The 16,391-nt window shown below is 37.2% G+C and overlaps 1 protein-coding gene across 5 annotated transcripts in view; it reads right to left on the bottom strand.

Moving 5' to 3' along the window:
- ATE1 (arginyltransferase 1) overlaps positions 1-16,391 on the bottom strand; it is a 68,985-nt gene that overhangs the window by 33,109 nt on the left and 19,485 nt on the right. For all 5 annotated transcript variants that reach the window (XM_063163083.1, XM_063163081.1, XM_063163079.1 and 2 more), the window contains 2 exons: positions 12,354-12,535; positions 9,481-9,580 (listed from right to left, as the gene is read on the bottom strand). In XM_063163083.1, the coding sequence (XP_063019153.1) occupies positions 9,481-9,580; positions 12,354-12,535 (282 nt within the window). The remainder of the gene's footprint in view (positions 1-9,480; positions 9,581-12,353; positions 12,536-16,391) is intronic.

Below are 16,391 nucleotides of genomic sequence, written 5' to 3'. Positions count from 1 at the left end.
ATCATCTGCAACCCAGTACTATCATAGCCTTTCTCTAGGTTTTAGTCTTCATTTTTTTACTTTGAGCTGTCACTTCAGGTATTTACTGTAATACTATAAATAATAATTTACTACTATAAGGGAGATACAATTCATCCAACAGATCTCCATAAGCAGTGGAAGGAAAAACCATAAAACCCTATATGCCCTGTCAACTCATTTAGTGCAATATTCTCTCCTGAAAGAAACAGTCAAGTTTTAACACAGACTTAGCTAAAGCACAATGGACAGCAGAGAAATTCAACAGCACAAACAGATTTTCTTTCACAGTCACGTAGTCACGAACCCTGACACTAAAAATAACCCAGCCCATATCCCAATTTAGTCCATTCTGAAAACTTTGTATTTGCACAATTCCCTTTTCTTCTCCTCCTTTCCACCTTTTCTCCTTGCCTCCAAAGGTTGCTATCATCCTCAGCACAATGAAGGCAGTAACTCATATTATATAAACAAATGCTACGAGCTGACCTCAGCACCTGAGGGACTAATTTTAGCCACCATTCTCTAGGACAAAAATACATTGGTTGATGAAAATCTTCTAGGCTGCGTAAAAAAATTACAAACAGCTTAAAAAATGAGAGCTGGGGAAGAAATTGAGGGGTATTTTTGGTGGATGGTTGATTGGGATTTTTAGAGAAGACTAGGAAGAGACATGTTGGGAGCCATCAGGTTTAAAACTAAGGGTGTTGCATAAAACCCTGTAAAATTAACTACAAAAACAACAAATAAATAATAATCTTGTTCTTTAGGAAAAAAAGCTTAGGTGAGACATTAAGAAAAAGAATTTCAGTGCGATAACCACTAAAGAACAAGAATAGATTAGAACATGTTATATATTATTATATATGTTTTACGTATTATATATGTTATATATTGTTATATACTCACACCAAGGCAGAGATGTGCAGGAGTGTATCAAGGGAGGCCCTTGGCTCACATCCTACAGGTTTTAAAAGTTAACACAAATATAACTCAACCTGTATTGCAGTAAAGGGATGGACTACACAATCCATGATTCCACTTTTCCCTCCTGCCTCCACATCATTCACCTCTATAGAATTCTGGGACTTCAATTCCCATCCAAGTCCTGATGCTGTACTTTTTACAAACTAGGCTGTGTTTAACATCAGGGTTGAGGATAAATAATAGAACCTCATTAATATACCCTGTTCATTAATTATACTCTTACTTGTAGACTCCATACAGTCAGCAGCTAAACAAACTCAGAGAAAGAAAATAATCATTTATAATAATGAATTGTCATCTAGATTACATGCAACACTTCAGAGGAGTGTACTGTGATACCTCTGTAAAATTAATAAGGTCTTAGTTAAACCAGGCCTCATTAAAGTATCTCCCATTAAACCTTTCCTGGAAAATTGGAGAGAAAACATCTCTTGTGTAGATTAACTGGCTTGTCAGCCAGCTCCTACTGTAAAGGCCACAAGTGAAATATGGCAGAGCCAGGAAAAGCAGGAGCTCCAGGCTTTCAAACCAAATAAATTCCACTTGACAATATTGCCTAATTAGAGCTAAGATAATCAGCAAAACAGCAAAAATAAGAGCAGCTGGATTTGGAGTTAAATGAGAGATCCAACACTCCAAGTGCTGCCATCTTCAATAAATGTGGTGCACAGATAAAATTAACCAGTTTCAAGGACTCATACTTTGGTGGCAGATTGACTTTTCTGTAGGGCACGAGAACTTAAATATTTGGTCCAACATCTGAGCTGGCCTGGCTGTGAACAGCTTTACACAGGGACTGTGTCAGGAAAGTGAAGAGAATTATCTCCATAAATATGTTTTCACCTTTTTCATCACAGCACTGCACAGTGTCCATCACTGAATATTGAAATTACCTCGCTTTTGGGAATTCTCACAAAGAGACAATTACAAAGACAAAATTCAGAATACAGGGTGTTAAATAGTGTTTGAGGACCATCCAAAATTATTAAATCAACAAAACCGAAGCTGATGAAGCAGCACTACATCAATTCATTTGCCTGATAGAAACCTTAAAAATACTCTTAATTCCATGCATTCTTACAGCTACTAGCAAGGACTAATGGGTTTGTAGAATTATAATTGGCAAATTCTGAAATGGGAATGTTGACCTCATTTCTCACATGAAGGAAAAAACAGAAGACATATAAATTGTAAAATATATTATTCTCCTTTAAAAAAAAAAAAAAAAAAAAAAGACCAAAAAACAAAAAACCAAAAGCACAAGAAAGCCACCCAAACAAAACCCCCAGCTCTTTTGTCTCAGCCTTTCACAATTTACAGTTCTCACTTTAGCTGCCAGTGGTTGCTATGGAGTCCCCAAATGAGCCTTCAACTAAGATTTAGTGTAAGTCAGAAATGAGCAGGGAATTTATGACTGTGCTGAGTCATGAATTAGACATGATGAATTTCCACCAGCTACCATCATTCAGAGGATGGTTTGTCTCAGGTTTATTAACGTGATCCTGAATAAATCTTCTTAGCAGCTCCCTTTGACAGAGACAGGGAAGTTACCACTAGTAAATCTGAAAACATCCACAAGCACAGAACTGACCAACAATTTAGCTGTGCCTCTTACTCCTGGGTTTTTAAGGCAGGATTTTAGCTCACTTAAATTTTACACAAATCAGCAAAATCACATTTACTAAGAAAAAAATTATAGTGAAGTTGTCCCAAATTAACAAAATTCCTGTAACAAGTAAAAGGTGTAGAGCACATCCCTGCTGTGCAAATGTAGGTAGTTAATGCCACATAAATCACATTTCTATGTTTATTCTTCACAACATTTGAACTGGGAATCCTGAACATACAGAATATGGTTGGGTTTTTTCTGGACCACATGAAAATAACTTGATCCAAACCAAGTTTATTTTCTCAAGGTGCAATAATGAGAAAGAGACTTGTTGATGTCAGAGGTCAGCTGAGACCTACGGAACAAACATCATCTGCCCTGATAAAGCCTAGAAATAATAGTAAAACACAAATATCCATATTCCTTTCACTTCATTTCTGCTACAAACTTCATCGTAAGCTCCAGAAACAAATAAAAAGAAACATGGATTTCTAACACTAGGAATATAAACATTTCTAAGATTAGAAAAATAAATCCCCAGGGACATGGTCAATTCTCTCCCAAGGGAGTTCAGACTGACAAAAAAAGTAAAAAAATAAAGACAAAAGGCAAGCTGGGGTCTGTGTCTGTTTCTAGAAGAAAAATGGAATTGCAGAAAAATGCCGTGTAAAATTCAGCACAGCCTCAACACCTGGACTGAGGAACAACTGTAATAATTTACCAATTATGCACAGTAAAAAACAACAGCTTAGGAAAAAAAATAAAGAAGCAATTGAATAATTGCATTCATTATCTTTACCTGCTATGAAAACATGGAAATATACACAGACACTGATATTCTGCTTTACATAATTACATTTTCAGTAGAAATCCCCTGTCAGCATTCACTTATGGCTGTTGCTATCCAGAATGGAGAATCTCTTTATTCCTGCTTGCTGATGCTAATAATAATGTGGTTTTCACAACCTCTCTACAAGTGTCTTGAAGAAAAAAACAAACCTCAAACACTTTGTAAGAAGCTGTTAAAAGTAAAGGAGAAAAGATTTTAAATATTCATCACTAGCATGACATCAATAACTAAAGAACTAATAATTTTTCACCCATGGTGTTTTTATTCTGTCCCACATTCTCACAGTTGTTTATTTCAACATGTTAAGTTCCATTTATTTGGTGCAGGCTTTCAGACAAGGAAAGGTGAAAGGAAAATGCTTTTATGGAAGGAAGAAATAAAAAGAAAAATGATTTTAAGGGACTCTGCAATCCTGAAAAGAGCACCTGCCTTCTGACATCCAAAAACCAGACATTCCTCCTAGTCAAACATATGTGATAAAATACAAGTAGAGAGATAAGGACTTTTTGCAGCAGATAAACCTTGAATGAACATTAATGCAGCTTGATTTTCACATTTAACACATGTACATCAAGTCAATCATGCAAAATCCTTCTGGAAGCTCTGGTCACTCTAAAAGACTTTTCTCAAAACCCCTTTGGGTTTTAATGCCCAAACTGCAGCAGAATTCAGGAGTCTCTCTTCAGGCACTGACCCAGCCCATCAGAAGGAGCAGCTGGGTAAGGCCAGAGCTCTGAAGAAATCAATGTTCAGTTTTAGCTGCTGATGTAGAGGAGGATCCCAGGCAAGTCCAGGGAGAAAACAGAAGGAAGAAGGCAGGAGGAGGATAAAAATGATGTTAATAAGACACAAAAGCAGGAATTACCTCCTCACTTGTGCAGCTTATGATTCTCAGCACTTTACTACTGTATCTTTTTGTCTTTATTATTTGCTGTTTGTTTTTAATGATCCTGCCAAAAAAAGCCCAAAACCACTGTGTTGCCAAAACTTTTATTGCTTTCTTAAATAATGGTTTTACAATGCAGGTACTTCACTTCTTTATTATCAAATGGTGCTGCAAGCAACAACTTGGCACTCTATAACAAGCACTGACTCTTCAGCATATGTAGTTGACTCTTTATGACCTGTTTACATAAAAAAGTTGTTTTGTGCTAATTGCAATGCAGATTTATTCCTACAAACTTACAAAATTAATCCTGGAAAAGCCACTAGTTTCAGGGCAACTCCAGTCCTCCAAACTACTCCAAGCTAATAATATTTTTCCCATTTTAAGGTAAATAGTAAGACCAATGAGAAAAGGAGACTAAAAAGAATAAAATAATAAAGAATAAAAAAGAACAATAAAGATGATAATAAGAATAAAAAGATGACACATGAAGGTATGAAAGGACCAACTCTTTTTGTGTGGAACTAATGACATTTAGCAAAGCTTTTTGCTGGTCAGTGGCAGAACCATAACAAGCATGTGCTTACACCCCCCAAAATCCCAGAGGATCACATTAAATCTCCTTCCCTCACAATTTCACTTCACGCAGCAAATCTGAGCTTACTGAAAACATTAACTAAATTTCACAGTGAGACACGGTGAAAGAGTCTGGGCAGGGGAAGATGAGCCAGGCTCCTGTGGATCTCGTGGATGTGGACATGCAGGACACCCCTGGATGCATTTCACTGCTGCACGAGGAGTGATGCTGAAATTCCTGAAAGCAGCCAAAGAAATTGGCTCTCAAGTGCCATAAAATTCCAGGGGCACCACTCACAACCACAATCAGTCTGAGGTATTTAGTTTAAGAATGATTAATCACAGTTGAATCAGCCTTTTGTTTCTTTTCTGACATTTCAGAGCCCTTTCTAGTATTCCATCTATCTGAAGTCTGGCCATGACTTGATACCAAAGGAGACTGTTTGAAATAATTCCATTTACTTTGGCCTGCATACAAGTCTGGATAAAGGTTTCTGTCAAAACACCTCTTCACATCATAGAATGGCCTTAAAATGGCACACAGAAATAACAGAGCACAAAGACATTAAATCTGCTGTGCACTTCCAAGTGCTCTGAGAGTTATTTACCAGCACCAGGGGAAGCACATCCTTGACCCAAACAAGGAATGATCCTTGCTCCAACTTTCTATCTTTATATTTTTCCACATTATTAACAGACAGAAATGGTCAGGTGTAAGTGTTCAGCAAATTGCTATCAATGTTCACTACTCTGAAATTGTATCATCCAAAAGTAATGATATCTTTAAAGAGAAAAGGCACTACATTCACAAGATCTATGCATATCCCAACACTGAGAAAGCCTCACAAAACCCAGAACTAAGGAAACTCACATAGAAAATGCCACCAAATCCTTCCCAGCACAAGAACTTAGAGGAGAAAGGGATTTAAGGTCAACTGAGGCCAAATGGCTAATGCAAGGCAGCAAACACACTTATTATTTATACCAGAAACCTCAAAATCTATCCAATGTCACCCACCATGAGACTCAAAATCAGTGCGAAAGGACTGCAATGGAAAGAACAGAAAGGACCTTAAAGAGTTCAGAAGTGATTGGAAAATGTGAATTTAGTAACATAGAGCCACAGAGTGGCATTTTTTACTTGAAGGATGCAGCATAAAACAGACAGAATATTAATCCAGGAAGAAAAATCCCAGGTCCTCTCAAGCATTTCTCTGACATGGCTGTTTGCTAAAGGTGCTTCTTTTATTTGTGTAATTCCATAAATATGCTTGCAAATTATTGGATTTAACTGAAAACATTAACAACCACACAGACAGGACTTAAACACATGAGAAGCAACCCTGAGACCAACCTCATTTTCAAGTAAAATACTTTATGCTTAAAACTTCATCACACACTCCAAAATGCATTAGGAAAAAGACTTTGCATCTTATGACTCTTGGAAAATTTTCCAGGAGCCTATTTTCCAATGTGAGAACCACCACATCTAACAGAGCCTGAGAAGGTTTCCCACAAGGTTGTGAATTTCTTCAGAGAACCATTTAAATCTTGTATTACCCTAACCTACACAGAAAAAATGGAACAAAGCCATTGCTTAAGGTTTTTCACTGGATTTTTCCATATTAACATAATAGGACTACAGGAATCTTTTTGTCTCAATTTAATGTAGATTTTATTTTACTAGTTTGTAAATATTAACCCATACATGGGAACAAATCAGAGAGGGGCTGGGAACTAAGAGATATCCTAATTTTGCAATGGAATCCCTTCCCCTATCTTAAAAGAAATTTCACAGGGAATCCACTGTTCCAAAATCACATTGCAATCAATGCTGGCTGCTGGGGAACAAAAGGAATGGGAACAGTGAGTCAAAAGGGAGCTTTATTTTAAAAACCTCTGCAATTATGTCTGATCCATGGGTTAGTTGATACTCTAACCATTCATCTTCCTGCCTGAGAATCCAGAATTCTCCAGCTCTGTCTCTGTGCCAGAGGAACCCCAGCTCTGGGATCTGATTCCAGGACTTTCAGGCCGCATATCTTCCACTGGATTACACCAAATTCGTACACCAAATTGTACCAGTTGTGGGAAGAGAACCCTGCAGAGGAAATGGTCACACACTGACCCCAATAATACCCCCCAAATCTTTGCCTTCACTGTAAATATTTTCTGTGATCACGTAAGACACCTCTCATACAGAGAATTGTTCCTGTGGTCAGCCTCCCTTTCTGAAGGTCCCAAAACAAAGAATTTGCAAATAAAATTACAAGAAAAAGGCTAGAAACCCAAGTGGATGGCTTTCCAGCTCCTTCTCTTTACCTGACACCAGTTTCACATCAGTCACCCACAGCCTGTCACTCCTCCACAGCAGCATCATTAAGGGAAGGGAGCCTCTAACTTCTCTATTAAACTGCAATAAAGCCAAGTCTTTAATGTTAAATGCCTCCAAGTCAGCCAGGCATTACTGAAATTACTTAATCTGCAAAGTCAGAACTTCCCCACCCTACCTCACCACTCCCAATCACTTGCAGGAGCAGCAGCATTATCCAGATGCATTTCAGAGCTTAGCCTGATAATTTGGTTCTGGTGTTCTGTTTCAGTGAGGGAAAAGTGGAACTACAGAATTAATGTCAACCTGATTTTCAATTTCATTACTTTTGTCTACTTCTCAAACAAATGCATTCAGGAAAGGAAATATAAACTAGAACAAAGGCCCTTGCAATTCATTTATTGGATTACTGCTGTCCCAGCAGAGAGCATTTTGTGTGTTCTAATCACACAGGTACAGGCTTTTCTTCTTATCCTCCCCAGTCCCTGCTCCAGCTTTAATTACCCAACACATTGACTTGTCTAGGTTTCTGGAAGACTAAAATGTATATTCTACCAAATCACAGTCATATCAAATAGTCATTAATTCTAAGCAGGGGAAGAAAAGGAGCTTTTGTGAAGGAAACAAAAAGTAAAATACTCCCACTACAATTTAATCAATTTCCATTATTTAAGAATGAAATCTAGAAGCATTGTGGGAGTGTTGCATTCTTGACGCAATCATTTTCAAATTGCAGCACAGGCTCCACAAAACGTTGTAATAAATAATACAAATGTAGAGTGGTTCCTTTAATGTAGTGCCTGATGTATGAGCTTCATTTAATCCACATACACAAAGTTCATTTTTTTAGCACAGCATTATAAGCAGCTGAACCCAAAAGTTTCTTAACCATGATATCTTTCAGAAATGGAATTTTTGGGTTTTTTTTGCTATTATTGCCACATTTGTTTTTTAAGTGCCCTGGTAAATAACATCCACTCATTTTACAAGTCTTGTACCATGCAGGTTGTAAAAGAGACAAGGGATGTTAAATTGCAGTTTCTCAACATAAACAAATCACCCCAAACTTCTAAATAACCCCAAAGAGCAGATAAAGTAATCAAAACCTTTGTTTCAAGCTGTGTGACAGCCTTTAAGATTATTCAGATGAGAGAGGGCAGATTTTTCCAACTCACCCATCTTCTTCCATCAAACTTAATATTCTTTTTGTTTGGCCAGCAGATGGACATAAAAATTCAAATTGGCCAAGGGGACACACACACACACAAACACATAATCTACCAAAACAAGAGGGATTTCTTATTTTCAGAAAACAATCCTCATGGTCACCAGTAGTGCAGGCCATAATCAAGCTGAAATTCCTTCAAAACCATCACTTTAATGAGCCCCATAGTTTTTGGCCATTTGAAAACACTGCAGATTTTTAGCATATTTTGAGAGGGGGAAAAAAGGAAATGAAAACACTTTGCCTCTTTCTCTAGATTTTGTGAACTTTTTATCTTTCCAGATTATTAACAGATAAAAATGGTTATGTGTAAGTGTTCAGCAATTGCCATCAATGTTCATTACTCTGAAATTAATATCCAAAAGCAATGATGCATTTAAAGAGAAAAGCTACCACATTCACAAGATCTAAAACCACAAGAGAGACATTCTTAGGCACTGAGATCTGAACAAAGGTGAAGCCACCAGGGGTTACAAGGCAGCCAGAGTGGTTTCTGTAAATGTTCTTGGGTTTTCCTGATCCTCTCCTCAAAATGTGCTCTGCCTCAGAATCTCTGCTCACCAAACTTCTCACTGGTTTCATGGGGAGAGCCTCTAACAAAAAATAAAAAGCAAAACCCAGCCAAGCCCAAGAAAACATCTTATCACTGCCTGGAGTCACTAAGCAACAGGTACAAATATGCCAGCCTCAAAAAGGGAGAATTTTAGTGTATGAAAGGGACACTGTAAACATGAGATAGCCAGGTAACCAAATGACAGACATTATCTGACAGCCTTGAAAACCTCTCTTAAGCCAAGATGTAATAAATAGCACATGCAACTAAATTGGGAAAAAAAATCCCTAAGCCAAGTTAAATAATAACCAGCATTTCAAATTTAACCATATAAAGTCTACATTAAAATGCAAAGTGATAATTACAAAATATTACAATACTATGAACACTGTCAAAAGCTTTGAATAACAGCACACAAAGGAAATAAGTGAAAACACACTTTACCTTGTATCTCATTTTGGGGCATGAATGAATGTAGAAACCCATATAATAAAAACAGAGATCAGGAGCTTTTACACAAAGCTGTCTGGTAAAAGCGATTTCCCTGGGAGGGGAAAGAAAAGACTAATTACATTTGAATACAATTCTTAAAGGCATTTTACCTCTTCATATTGAAATATTTTACAGCTGTCTCTTAATCTAGGACTTATAAAAGTACTAGACTTCTATAAAATTAGCAGCATAAACTCCAAACTAATGTTTCTAAAAATCCCAAACATAATAAACTGAAAATCATTACTTGGAAACCTAACAAACAAATCATCAAAATGCCCAACACCATGTCAGGCTTAAAAATACTTTCATTTTTATGTTTTAGTCAGCCAACTGTCTGATTTGATATCTAAATAGAAATTACTAAGACCCTCTGTTTAATGTTTCCTATCAATATTTGTGTACATTGGAATTCTACAGAAACCTACTGGTATTCTGGAATTCTACTGGTTAACAAGGCTCAGGAAAACATCAGGGTATTTTTGAAAAATAAGCTTCAATAAGTCTCTTGTTTGTTCTATCATTTATGCTCCAGCAATTTGCATGTAAAAACATCCATCTTTATGCAACAAAAGGTATTTTCACCCATCCCATGTTTGTTAGTATGATTTTCTCATTTATCCTGAGAGAAAAATATCACTGTATTCCAAAAAAAGTTTGGTTTTTGTTTTACTGGCACAAGGAAAGCACTGTTACCACAAAGACTCAGCCAGTGCTTCCTCTATAAATGATCATTTTTGCAGCATTTCTATCTGTGCAGATCACTCCTGTAACAAACTGGATAAAAAAAGGATGCTGGTTTTACTTTGTGTCAAAGGGATAAGAAGATGTCCCTGCTCACTGCAGGGGAGCTGGAATAGATGATCTTTAAAAGCTCTCTTCCAACACAAACTATTCTCTGATCCAAGACATGAGTACATTCACATAGGAAGCATCTACAAACACTGGAGGCAATTTATCCCTTAAAATTAAATTACTGTAACTCAGTATTTCGTGGTTTTTTTTCCTGTGGCAAGACTGGCATTTCCAAGCAGTTTCTTCTCCCCTTGCTCTCTACTTACACGCCTACATATTTCCAATGATGCTCAAATCCCATCCTTTCTACAACTCAGCAGCAACAATTCTCAGAGTGCCATGAAGTGGAAGTGACAGCAATGCAGTCCAACCTCCTTGGAGTAAAATTGGCAACAGCTTTGAAGGTATCAGATTCCTTTGCAGCTTCCTAAGTCCTCCCTAACTCAACCTTTTTCTTCCCCTTTTTGAAAGAAGAATGAGGTTGGCTCCCTCCAGGACTGTTGGGAACTCATTTTTATTGCCTTAAATGCTGCAGAATTTACAAGCTGCTTTTTCACAAGCTGAGCCATGCACTCATGGTGCAGCTACAAACCTTTAAATTTATGATGTAAAAAATTTTAAATCATTTAAAGAATTCGTAAGCATGGATTATGTCAGTCTATTATTACATAAAGTAATGTGATATTACAAAGACTAAAAAATAATTCTTAGGAGGACTTAGTATTTTATATGTTCATCTTGCAAGGAAAATATTATTCTAATTTCAAGTATCTGATATTTGTAATGGAATAGTTCTAAAAATCTAAACCATTAAGATAAAAAAGATCAATTCTAAGTTATAGGAGTTCCAATGTTTTTCCACATTTGTTAATTCTGATTAATTCTATAAAATTACCAGATCCTAATCAAAATCTAATCAAATTCAGATTAGACCTTTGAGATATTAAATTGCATGTGGTTTATTAATTATAGAAAAGGTTTATGAACTAATTGTGGTAAGAAGGTTCCTGAAAGTGCTGTTTGTGCTTCACGCAGCTCAAGGTATGCAATTTACCCACCCTGCAGAGTGACCCTGAGCAAGAGAGAGAAGGAGCCCTTGGAGAAAGGGGAAAGCTGGATCTCCCAATTCCAGGGCTCCTTTTGCACCTGACATTGTGCAGTGCACAAATCCCCACAGGTGAAAATATTCATGCTAGAGCTTCTCACACTCAGACTTGTACACAGACATGTCTGGCACGAGGCTCAAACCCAGCTGCTCATGAGAACACCACATTTGTCTGTGGCCAACTTCTTTCATATAAACACAGAAGCAAAAAAGGTAAGGAAAAAATAGAGTTACACAAGTATTTCCACTAATTTAGGGTGGATATTTTTCACTTATAGTAACAATGGAATCATAAAATTGCCCGTGGAAGAAAAGCAGTAACTTGCAATTTCACATACAAGTTTTGTTCACAGTGAAAAGCAATACCCACAATTCCTACTGTTTTACAAGACCATGCTGGATAGTTAATTTAAGGCTTTAAAATTCATAGGATTACTCTCTCCATCAGGCTTTCTGAAGAGAAAGATAATGAGATTAACATACCTGAAAAATATACATAGTGCTAGTACAGCAGGAGAGCACTAATTCAGTAGACAATACTTTTTAGGTACTCTGTTATTTATGATCTCAATGTGCATAAAACTATAAAGGTGATTAATTTCATTTGGTAACTGGGCTTAGAAAAAGGTCAAAGGAAAAAAAAGGGCTTTTCCTGCTGAAACCAAGCAATATTAAATTATTTTCAGTGGCAATAAAAATGAGGCATTTCGTTTCTGTGTGTTTTCTTAACCTGTAAAAGTATTTAGCTAACTAGAAGGATACATCCCTAGTCAAGGATGACAATTAAAAATTTACCTGGAAGGCAACCAACCCCACAACTACTTTGCTAAAGGTAGTGTTACTAGTATATATTCAGACTAAAAATAAAACTCCAAGTTTAGAAACAAGTATTAATTCCATCCAGATAAGGAAAACGCTCTCTTACCGTAATGCAGAGTAGACTCCCAAAGATAAGAAAGAGAAGTCTGGGTCGTAGTACAGATAGACTGAGGACACACAGTAGGGCAGGATATCAATGACACCAACAGCAATGATCTTCCCATCCAGCCAGTACTGCTGGTGGAAGGAGCCATAGCCACACTCTGGTCCGTCTGGGGCATGCTCTGCCTAAGAACAAGAGAGGGACTAACTTAGTATGAAAACAATCCTAAAGAGAATTTCAACACCTAAGTAAATACTGTAAAAACTTTTGCTGGCCACCTGTATTTAGAAAAAAAAAGGCATTTGAAAAGCAGGGAAAGCAATGTTATTAGTGGAACTTTTGTGCCCTTTGCTGTTGTCACAGTGGGTATAACCCATATATAACACATCCCAACATGAATCTGAAATAGCCTCTGCCATCCAGCACTTATGGTACTGACAGGACAAACCAACATGATTTTTCAAGTTATTAATGAATGATTACATGCAAACCTGGTGCTTCCAACATTCCCTGTCACAGCAAGGACCTCCAGGTTCTCTCCTCCATGTCCCCAAGCACTGGAAACACTTTCAGCATAGAAATTTATTTCCTCAGAGCGGCAATTGAATTTATTTCAGATGACCATTTATCAAAAAACCTGAGCAGCCCACTCTTTATGAGATGTTTACTCTCTATAACAAAACACCTTTCATCCAAGAACCTGAAACTGTGTGGGAACAAAATCTGCGGAACCTCTTCTTTGTCAGCCCACATCAGCACAAATCCTGCAGGAGCACCAAGGGATTGCTATTGTTGTGTGCTGTGGTTTTGGATGTGCACTCAAGTTTGACTCTGGATGGGGTAAAGCACCTCGAGCCAGAAACTGATGCTTGAAGTTAAGAAGAAAATGATCTCCCTAATTTAAACTGTATTACACAAGCAACTCTGGCATGCCATTTTCTCCCACGTCGAGTTTACTTTAATCCTGAATTCCACTGTGCTCAACTTAATTATGCATCTAGTCATGTTTTTCACTGCATTGCCAGGTCTTCAGAAAGCTGCTTCTCACTCAATAAATCTGACAATATTGCCTGCTATTTCCAACTGTTTTGCATTACATCAGCAGAAGGTGGGTTTAATCAAGTATTTTGATACAGTAGCCCTGATTGAAGAGATGATAGGCAGGAGAAGTTACTCTAATTGGTACCACATGTGTCAAAAGAAATCAATCACGTGACCAAAAATCATTTCAACTGCTTTACCCAACCAGCAAGCCCCAAAATAAAGGTCATATAACAATATGTTTGAATTTTTATATAGTTATATACCACCAAACTAAGTGTGGAGCTACAACTACTCTAAAAGTGAAATGATGAAAACATTCGAGAGCTCCATCTGCAGTGTGTGAGAACATTAAATCCAGATATAGCACATTAAACTCAGCTTTTCTTGTTCAGGTAAAGCCCACTTATCCAGCAGTTATGGTTTCAGTCAGTAGCATCAGCTTTTCAGCAGAGCCAAATGAAATCACATGGTCAGTGGTAACATTTTCAGGCAAAAGATGTTCTCTAAGGATTTCTCAGCACAGGTTAAGTTCCCTTCTCAGAGTGCAGTCAGTGACAGAAAAATGAAACATCTCAAAGCCACAGGGAGATGTAGCTGGTAATAGAACACAGACTTGCTTAAGTAAGCTTCAGTTAAAACAGATTTTCTTTCTGAGTCAAAAATTCATCATATAGGATTTAATGAATGCTAAAGAAGATAGTCTAAGCCACCATGGAAAAGATTTTCACTAAAGCAAGCTCTTCTGAACTTAAATAAATGTCTGTGTCTGACCTCAAAGCTCCAAAGAGCAGCACATGGATTTGGTCACTGGACCTCTGCAAACTGAGCATTAACATCAGTTAAAACTTTTGCTAAAGCACAATCTGCAGTTATTTCACTAATGCAATTACAGTGAAATGTCAGGAACATAAGAGAGTCTATGTTCTGGAACAAACATAATGAGCACAGCACTGATTTCAGGCAAAACAGACAGGGATCTCTGTTACATTAAGCAAATAACATTTTTAAAAGAGTAAGGTTTCCCTCCACCTTCAAAAATTCTCATACAATGTAATCCTTTGTAATGCTTGTCAGTATTCCATTTGCTCCCATTCCTCAATGAATACTTGGCTCCTTTAACTCGATTTCCTGTGCACTATCCAGGCAATTTGACCTGAACCAGGTCTAGAATAGGAACCATTTTCCTGCAGCAGGCTTCAGGATTTCACACCACTGACATCTCCACTGGGACTGTGTCTGTCGAGGGGGATGGAAAATACACCAGTGACATCAGGGGAGCAAGCCCCACCAGAAAGGGCTTATCTTATCTACCCAAAATTATACACCAGCCCTGGAATCAATCCAGAAGGATCAAAGTATTTAAAATTAACAGTTTATAGTCTTACTTCAATATAATGAATTATCAGAATCTGATGATATTGAAAAAATCCAGGACAAAATGGAAGCCACAATTTTCTCTCCAATGTTTACACTGTCATGCAGAAAAAAATACAACTTATTCCATGTTCATTCTACCTGTCTTCATATCCTGCTAGCTAATGATCCCATGAACACATTTGATTGCTCACATTTTATAACCCATTATTAAAATTTAAATATTTAACAGAACTGTCATTATATATTGCCCAATTAGTACTTCAGTGTAGTAACTGCTCATAATTGAACTTCAATGATGGTGAGAGCACTAGAATTTCCTCAAAGCACATTGGTAATTCTTTTATTTTAATATTAACAGGTATTTTGCTTATTATAATAATTACAAAAATTTCTATATTATAATTACCAAAAATGTGTCCTGCCTGTACAATGCATGATTATTTTTCTCTGGGAGGTTCATGAAATTTCTCAATAAATTAATGAAATTTCTTGTTTTCTACTTTTCCATTTTACCTTCTGCTGTGGGAAGAGGAAGATATTAAATTTATGCTATCAAAGAAAAAAAAAAAAAAAGCCAGGAAACCCTTGAGTTCTCTGCTCCAGTGGAAATTATTTGCCAAATAAGCAAAGTGATTAATTCCAGCAGTTCCTTTCCCAATGGCACACACAGAAACCTGCCATATGGTGGATTTCTATGTCTTGGTTAGCAACACATTTCCTTTCCAGAGCTCTGTCCTACTTCCATTAGGGATTGGTAGGGCACTCCTTACAGAGCCACATTCTGTGCCTGACTAGAAAAGTCTAGAATTTGAGCTACACTGCATCAAATTTGAGTCAAAAATCATTTCATAACAAGATGATCCTGGGAATTACAGGCTTGTAATGCTCCCACTTATTAGTTCTCCTGAAAATTAAAACATATCAATAAACAAAACAATGCAAATCAGAGGCTGATGTGCTTTTTGAAGAGGAAGGACTGAGATTCACAAACATCTTTCAGTTCTTCAGAATCCAAAAGCATCTCAGCATGGTTAATGAGAACAAATGATCATTTGCATAACAGAAACCAGATCACTTTCCATCCTGCTGGATCTATCACATTCTCCAGTGAGGACTGAATGATGCTGCAGCAAACCAAGATGAGGATTTTGAAGTATTCAGGATGGTTAAAAAAGAACTGAATGTAAATAGCTGCAGAAAGATCCTGTAATACTGAGTGATCAAAAAGGCAGAGGAGATACCAAATGTTCATAAACCCATCCATATGCTGGAAAACATATTGCTATAGGCACACCCAAAACAATGGGCATAAATCAGCAGCTTTCTCAAAGAGAAGATTTTGACAACAGTTTTAGAAAATTGTCAGTTTAATGCTTAACATCAGTAAAGATGAAAAATAAAAAATCCAAGCAGCAATTAGAGAATAAAACAAAACTATCCCTGAACTGCCTAACACCATGGTCCATCCAAGGGTTGAGGCTCCTTCCAGCTGCTATTTCAGGACAAGATGGAGCAATTGGGCAGGACAAACACTGAGATGACCATCAGTGATGCTGACACAACTGGTCCCTGACATCCCCCTCGCTCACTGAGCACCAAAATCAAGGTGAATCACCCTGA

The sequence above is a fragment of the Melospiza melodia genome, chromosome 9, assembly GCF_035770615.1.
Source record: "Melospiza melodia melodia isolate bMelMel2 chromosome 9, bMelMel2.pri, whole genome shotgun sequence".
Classification (NCBI taxonomy): Eukaryota; Metazoa; Chordata; class Aves; order Passeriformes; family Passerellidae; genus Melospiza; species Melospiza melodia.
This window is presented reverse-complemented; position numbering and strand designations above follow the sequence as displayed.